This window comes from Populus euphratica, unplaced genomic scaffold (genome assembly GCF_000495115.2).
Source record: "Populus euphratica unplaced genomic scaffold, PopEup_1.0 scaffold25.1, whole genome shotgun sequence".
Taxonomy (NCBI): Eukaryota; Viridiplantae; Streptophyta; class Magnoliopsida; order Malpighiales; family Salicaceae; genus Populus; species Populus euphratica.
The window spans coordinates 1454520-1462647 of record NW_011499851.1 but is presented as its reverse complement, the minus strand read 5'-3'; the positions used below and the strand labels follow the sequence as shown (position 1 = coordinate 1462647).

Here is an 8128-nt window from a genome sequence, read left to right as displayed (position 1 = left end):
TATAATTTAATCAACATACTTATTATATATATATATAGATATGAATTAAAATGAGTTTTGATTAATTGATATGTATTTTACTATGAATTTCATATGAAAAATTTAGAATTATTGTGTAACTCAATTGACTTTTATTTAACAATAAATTATTGTGTAGTTGTATATTGTGTAACTCAATTGATTTTTATTTAACAATAAATTGTTGTGTAGTTGTGTTAATTATTATGTAGCTATTAATAATAATAATAAAAATAACAAGTTCATTATGTAGCTATTAATAATAATAATAAAAATAACAAGTTCATTAATTAAATTAACATGTCACTAAACAAGTATTTCAAGTATAAATCTTTTAAAAATAAAAAAAATATATAAAATTTCAAGTCATGTAACTCAATCAAATTAAAAAAAAATAAGATTGAAAAGTTATATAGTATTGATAGTACCTAAAAATTCTGACTCCTCCACTGTTTATATGCTTATTAGGAGAAATTAATGGGGTCTCTGTACTCGTGATTGAAAACATGAAGGAGTGGTCTTTATAAATCATCAAGTCACTCACATTCCGTGATTCTATCATAACCATGTTTTAAAAAATAATCAATAAGATCATTTTGATCATTATAAATGGATTGGACTCTTTTCAAGTTGTTAGGAATAGAACAACACGATATATTATATATACTAGTAAAACCCAAACTATTAATTTAAATCCATGTCTGTCGGGCGATGGATTATAAAGTGCATGACTGATTAACAAATTTCTTATACTGAGAAGAAGTTGGGATATATTTATAAATGAAAAAGGTTACACATAAAATATCATGTCTATATAATTATTTTATTAAATGAAGTGTAGTGTTTGAAATTGTTAAAATAAAGTTTGACAATTCAAATTAAATTGATTCATATATTAATAGTATACATGTGTGTGCATGCATGCATGGTATCTTAAGAAAATATTAAATATATAAACTTCAAATCATATTAATTATTATCTTGGATCACAGATTTTTAGTCACTAATATGAGTCTTACGTATTTGGATTATAAAAAAACGTAAATGATTTCAATTCAGTATATATATACATATATTTGTTCGATTTTCATTATTTAAACCCCGGAGTCGTAGCCTCCTCATATCTTGGTGTAGCTTTGCATTTGATTTCAATGGTTTAGATTTCATTCTATTAACCAAGTTGATGGTTAATTTTAAAAAAAAAATTAAAGTTGACTTTTCTTTTATAAAAAACTTTATTTATAATTTATACGTGACAGATCATATTATGTCTAATTTAGAAGAAGTGAAATCTTACTCATCCTTGAAGCAGCAACATAAACACCTACCCCAATACCAACTACTGCAAATTTGTGATGGGTTCAATATCACTAGTTTTGTGTTTATGACCATGATTAAAATCAGTTATAAACTAAAAGGGTGGGAAATTTTATTCTTCTAGGTTATCTTAATTTTATAATTAAATTTATAGATTTGATAAATTTATTTATATTAAATTAAATTTTTTTTATAAGTTTATTTCAATTTGATAAATCGATTGATGAATTAGAAAGACTAACCTGAGTTGATTTTATATTTTTTTAATTATATTATTTAATATTAAGAATTATAATTTATAATTTATTTTAGTATGTTTTTCATATTATTATTTTGATTTTATAACCTTAGTTTCAAGTTTGATAGGTTAATTCAAGTTATTTTTATTTTTTTATTTTATTTTTTAACATTGAATTGATTAAAAATTGTATTTTATAATTTATTTTGATTTATTTTTCATGATATTTTTATAATTTCATATCATAAATTTTACATATTAACCTAAGTTAATCCAAATTAATCTAATATATTATTATTTTAATATTAAAAAAATATCATTTTAAAATTATTTTAGTTAAGTTATGTTTTTAAAAGTTGCATAAATTATTTTTAAATTTATAAAATTAACCAAATTATGTCCAATCAACCATTATACATATAAATTATTTTTAACTAAAATATTAGCAACATCTAGTAATTTTTTTTATATTTTTTAAAAAATTTAACCAACAGTTGGCATATTTGGATAATTTATTACCTGGTAGTCAATAATTCTCAACTTGAAGCTTCAAGCATTCCAGCCCTCACCGTCCCTCGCGGGGACTTCGAAACGTGGCTGATTCATGAACTGGACCACCGCCCACATGTCAAACACCGTCGTTTCAATCAGCATTATATGGCCCCCGTCTTGTCCCCACCTACACTTCCTGCGGCCCCTCCACGTGACGCGACGAATATTCCTTCCATCTTCTCCGCCGGCGAATATTCCACGCTGGATCCTACGTGGCATATAATCTATACTTTGCTCTTGTCCTTCTCTCCGTCTCAGTGACCCTTTCACCGTTTGATCATCTATATGTTTTCCAAAGCTACATCCAGCGGTTATTATGGTCAACATGAACATGACAACGTTAACATGTGTTCCAATTCTAAATTTCTTCAGCCATGTTGCTTCAGATTCCTCGCCGAGCTTTCCTCAGCATGTCCATTCACATATATATTATTTTACTCTTCTGTTTTTGTAAATAAAAGAATTTTTCAATCAAATAACATGAAATCTCACATCCAAAATTTTAAAAATATGTTACTAATATATCTCCTCAACATCAAATATTGCAAGCTACATAGGCTTAGCTTATAAATATTCAATCAATGATATCACTTCAATCTATGATTTTTTAATAAAATATTTATTTTAATGTTATCTTGTCCCTTCCTCAATCAAACAAGAACACCATGTTGTTGTTCAAATAACTAGTAAAAAAAAATCTATATAAGCACTTGTATACACTTGTTTGTATTTGGTTTTTCTCCTTTATTATGCACGCTTGTTGAATTTTGGTCCCTTCTTCTTGCAAAGAATTGCTCCACATAAACAAATCCTCTGGACTATCCTTTTCACTTTCTTGATAGCCTTCTCTTCCTTTTTCACTTTTGGGTCTTCTTATGTTTTGGGAAAGAAAGAGTTTTAGAAAGAGCAGAAGCAAAAAAGCTGCTTGGAGACTTCTATTCTCCAGCCAGTGAAGTAGAAAAGATAACTTTTTGTGGGAGGTGTTATACATGGAGAGAACAACATTTGTTGGGGGAGGGAATTATCCATACGAGAATGGGATGGTGATGATGACAAGAGACCCTAAGCCAAGACTTAGGTGGACTGCTGATCTTCATGATCGTTTTGTTGATGCTGTCACCAAGCTTGGTGGCCCCGACAGTAAGTTCACTCTAAATTCATCTTCTTCTTCTTTTTTCTTGTTTAAACTTTATTTAATTTCTAGCTAGCTAGGAAGGATTTGCAAGATTGATGATTTGCTTGATTCAGTTGCCCATATTAATTGAAATAGCCATATTAGCACGCCTAGCTCATTTGGAATCTTCCAGGAAATATGATTAGAGCCGCTGCAAATTTTCTCCTTGGTCTTGACTCGATTTTACAGAAACTATATCAGAAATAACTGCTCCCAGTGATAAAAAGACACAGGCTCTGCCTTGACTATAGCAATGCCGTTGGCACTCGAAACACGATAATGACAAGACAGTTCATATATCTGGTCTATTACTAACGAATTCTTCTTAATATTTGTATGAACTTAATCAAATTGAGTCTACATTTGAATGTTTTCTCTTTAATCTCGTAGTTAATCTAATTATATAGACTGGATTTATTTTCAGAGGCAACTCCAAAGGCAGTCTTGAGGTTAATGGGATTAAAGGGTTTGACATTGTACCACTTAAAGAGTCATTTACAGGTACAGTTTTAACATAACTAATGCTGCTCACATCACTGATGCTTGATCTATTTCCTTTCCTTTTGCCTTTGAATTATGACTCTGTAAATATGCTGGCTTATTTATCTGCAGAAATACAGATTAGGGCACCAGGCTCGGAGACAGAACATTTCAGAACAAAGCAGGGAGAGCAGAGGTTGGTTCATCATTGCTTTTCTTATTATCCCATTTTGAACACAAATAACTGGTTTCAGCTTGAAAAATTGGCGCTTGATCCCACTGTAGCTTATAAAGCTCTTACAAGAACTTGCATAGCCAATTAGTTCTGTGTATTATTAGTCTCGCGACTTACCACTTCAATTGACTTCTAGGGGCTTCATATGTAAACTTCAGTCATGGTTCCTCAGCGACAAGTACCAGTTCACCAAGAATGGATAAAGAACAAGGGTATGCTCCGCCGTCGTTCTTCTGTATTTACATGTAGTTTCTGTGAGAAAAAAAACATGATTTTTTCTGGATGTCTCAAGCCCTTAACTGTTTCCTTGAACATTGCTTATTTCTATCTACAAGTGTTTGTGTTTTTGCCCCTGTACAGAGATTTTTATGGATTATGCCCCTTAACTAGTAATTCCATTAAGGATTGTCCTTGAAAAGAAAATCTTAAAAAGGGAAGAAACTGAAATGTTTTTTTAATGAGTTAGGTTCTTTTAATTTAAGAAAATGTGATTCTTTCTTCTTTTTTTGGTCTCTTTTTAAAAGTTCCTCATGTTATTTTCTAGAGGTAATGACCACTCAAACTAACGGAGTTGGGTGAATGGTACAGTCCTTAAAGCAATAACGAGTTAAACAACAAAATCCATTAAAAGTTTTGTGTCGAGGCAAAAATCATTAAAAAAAACAAGAGTATGGTGGCTAAACGTGTTTATTCCCAAATTTCAATGTTGGTACTAATTGATGTATGTTCGAAACAGAGAAATCCCAGTTGCAGAGGCATTGAATAGTCAGATTGAAGTACAGAAAACATTACAAGAACAACTTGAGGTATAACTTTCACATAAGAGTCTGCCCTCTCTCTGTCTTTGTTTCTCTGTTTTGGTAGTTTCTCCTAGAATATCACTAAACTTAGCCAGGTCATTCTCAAATTTCTAGTTTGATACGTTGAGTTGATCTTCTCTACAACAGGTACAGCAGAAGCTGCAGATGAGAATAGAGGCACAAGGGAAGTACTTGCAGTCCATACTGGAGAAAGCCGAGAAGAGCCTCTCACAGAACTTGAATGACGACGGAAATGGGAATTTAGAAGCTACAAGAGCTCAATTAACAGGCTTCAATTTGGCTATATCTAGTCTCATTGAGAATTTGAATGCAGAAGATAGGAAACCACACATCACTGATTTGCAAGGTGTCAATATCAAGACAAATGGTTCGGCTATCCATATCGATAGAGAGGGACAGACACAGGAAACTAAAGATGTGAAGCACCACCTTCATGGAGATTCCGTACATTTTGACTTAAACACCAAGGGTACCTATGATTTTGTTGCTGCAAATGGATCTGAGTTAGAACTCAAAATGCTTTCATATAGGAGATAAATTAGTAGTAATATTTAGTAATTACTTCCACAACAAACATTTTGCAACTCCTTATAGTGTGACCCTAAAAAGCTGCTTATAAATTATGTTATAAACTTGACAGATCCTCTATTTACAATTTGTTGTGTATGGTTCATTTTTCTGCTCTGAGAACTGCATGCACGTAAATCACCAGGTTACATTAGTACAAAACACTCAAGTCGGAGCTAGGCCCCTCTGTCTTCTTAAGATTTGTCATCATGGCCTCAGCAGTCAGGTCCTGTTATACCAGATGCTAGGCCTGCGTTTTCGTTAAGGTTAAAAGCCTTAATCTTCGAAAGAAGCTTTAAGGTCAATAATACTCAAGGCCAGGCCACAAATTAGCAAGCATATAGGCATTCAAGATAAATCTCGACGGAAGAAAAGAGCAGTAATATTAATTGATAAGCCCACTAATCGTTTCATTAAAACATTCAACACAATTTGTTCTTGATACATATCGTTCTGATGATACAAAACGTTAATAGAGCTGGAGGACAAAAAAAGCAAGCAAGAAGAAGATTTTCAGCTATTCATTATACTGCTGCTGTAGGATGTGGGTTACTTTTTAAACAAAGATACTCAGATATTCATCCATGCGAGTGTATTTCACTTCTGGATAAAGGTTTGAAGCTTCTTCTCCATCTTCTCCTATTTCAAAATTTGTCAAACTACCTTCGTAGGAAATATGATAGAAATGCCCCATTCCTGCCTTTGCTGCATAATCCTTCTCTGCAACATACAAAAATAAATTTAATAAACCAATATAACCAAGGTAAACAATGAAAAAAAAGATGAAAAAGAGTGATGTATATATGATGTTCGATCATTTTTTTGTTTAGTCCTCATATGTACCTTTCATGGAAGCTAGGAAGTCTTCTCCGGGAATGCTGATCTTTTCTAGTTCCTTTCCACTGAGTTTCTCCCAGATCTCAACTAACTGTCTTTGTGAGAGAATGTTTTCTGGTGGCCTTAGGTACAATGTTTTGTTCAATGCTCGTGGATCATCTATTGCTTTGATTGTGTATGTTGCAATATCATCTTCATCCATATAAACAGCTAAACAACAAAACAAACATATAGCATTATTCAGTACAAACTACAACCAAATAGGATTAAGGGTTTCTTTCTCCTCACAACCATCATTACCCTTAACATTTCCATCTCCATAGAGACAAACTTTATCTTTTGGAGGGGTTAGGGTCTCAAGCTGAGAGAGGTTGCCAACAAAGTAACCCGCAAAGCAGTTAGCGGATACATAAGTGAAGGGGATCTTAGCATCCTCAATTGCCTTTCTTACTATCATTTTCTGGTCAAATGTTTCTCTTCCTGGTGCTAGTGCATGCTCCATTCTTGCTGGGTCCATACCAAATTCCGAAGGCAAGAAACGCTGCCACAACTCAATAGAAGTATGTTTAGACTTCTTAATTAGTACCCTAGTAAGATAATACAAAATTAAGCAAGTGTGACAGTGATTTTTTTATGTTATCTTCCATTAACTTATTGTTATTTGGTTAGGAATCCTTAAGAAACCTACAATTTGATCTTCGTTATTAATTAATATCCTAAATGAACTTAATTAGGATATTGTTTCAAAGTGGAAAGTATACTGCACAAGCCTTTAATTTGGGCCTTTGCCATAAGCAAATAGATTATAACACAGCGACTAAACTGATCAGGCATATCATGCTTTGCTTCGCTTTAATTAAATGTTGGAGTGTCACCGCTATCTTATCTTAAGCGATTTGATCATCGCCAGAAGGTAACTAGGTCATACTATTGTTTCTAATGTCATCTCAGGAAAGAGTTAAATTATGTGGAGCCATTAATTATTCAGTATTCTAGAGTGCTTCTTGCTACCAGTTTTAACAACAGCAGCGAAACACCTCCATGTTAAAAACTAATAGCTAACTTTGAACTGCATCACTTGCATGCAGGATAGCCCGAAGGAGGAGAAAAAAATATGCATAGATAGCCATTAACAGCTTACGGTACAAACTGAATTATCATGAATATTCAAGTACCTTCACGTTTCCTGCTTCTTTGATGGCATCCACAAGCTTGAGCTGCATCAAAATGTTGTGGCTCTTAAAATGCACCCCGGACATGGTGCAAATGACAACATCAACGTTCTTTACTGCCTCCACAAGGCTTTTCTGATCGGAAAATGAACCCTCAACAAGGCGAGCTCCTTGCTTTTTAAATGACATTAGCAGCTGTAGCTTATCAATGTCAAGGCCTGTCTCAGGACGTTGAAGGACGTAGGTTATATGGCCTTGGTCTATGCTTGCCTTCACAATTCTCTTACCGATATACCCAGTAGCCCCAACAACAAGAACCTTGCTCTTTGCCATGAGATTTGATTGTTTCGAGAGTCATAGAACCATGCCTTATATAAAAGATTCTGCAAAAGGCTTCGTCGTGATTTTGTTAATTAATTTATATCTTGACGGTCGTTTTATTCTATTCTATTCTATTCTTTTGAATCACAAGATACTATTGAATTGGTGACTTGAAATTGTCAATGGTCTAGTAGTTTAGGAAAATTCATTCACCGGGGCTTCAGAGAGGAGCCAGACGGGTTAACTAGGTGACAAAAATTTTCGCGTCGAATATTGACGTCAGTTAAAAGTTCTTAGAAAGAAATTATATATATATATAGAACAAGATATTTATGGCTAGATTAAACATAAAAAACTTAAAACAAGATGTTTATGGCTAGATTAAACATAAAAAAC

The 8128-nt window shown here is 32.8% G+C and overlaps 2 protein-coding genes across 2 annotated transcripts; one reads left to right on the top strand and one right to left on the bottom strand.

Moving 5' to 3' along the window:
- Positions 1 to 2771: 2771 nt before the first annotated feature.
- LOC105121484 (myb family transcription factor APL-like) lies at positions 2772 to 5501 on the top strand. The gene is made up of 6 exons (XM_011020139.1): positions 2772 to 3265; positions 3724 to 3800; positions 3912 to 3975; positions 4151 to 4226; positions 4751 to 4820; positions 4962 to 5501. The coding sequence occupies exons 1-6, from the start codon at positions 3115 to 3117 to the stop codon at positions 5370 to 5372; spliced, it is 849 nt and encodes a 282-aa protein (XP_011018441.1). The 5' UTR covers positions 2772 to 3114; the 3' UTR covers positions 5373 to 5501.
- A 281-nt stretch (positions 5502 to 5782) lies between these two features.
- LOC105121485 (isoflavone reductase homolog) lies at positions 5783 to 7773 on the bottom strand. Its single transcript, XM_011020140.1, has 4 exons — positions 7415 to 7773; positions 6540 to 6780; positions 6246 to 6449; positions 5783 to 6122 (listed from the first exon to the last, which is right to left on the bottom strand). The coding sequence occupies exons 1-4, from the start codon at positions 7742 to 7744 to the stop codon at positions 5959 to 5961; spliced, it is 939 nt and encodes a 312-aa protein (XP_011018442.1). The 5' UTR covers positions 7745 to 7773; the 3' UTR covers positions 5783 to 5958.
- Between the last annotated feature and the right edge of the window lie 355 nt (positions 7774 to 8128).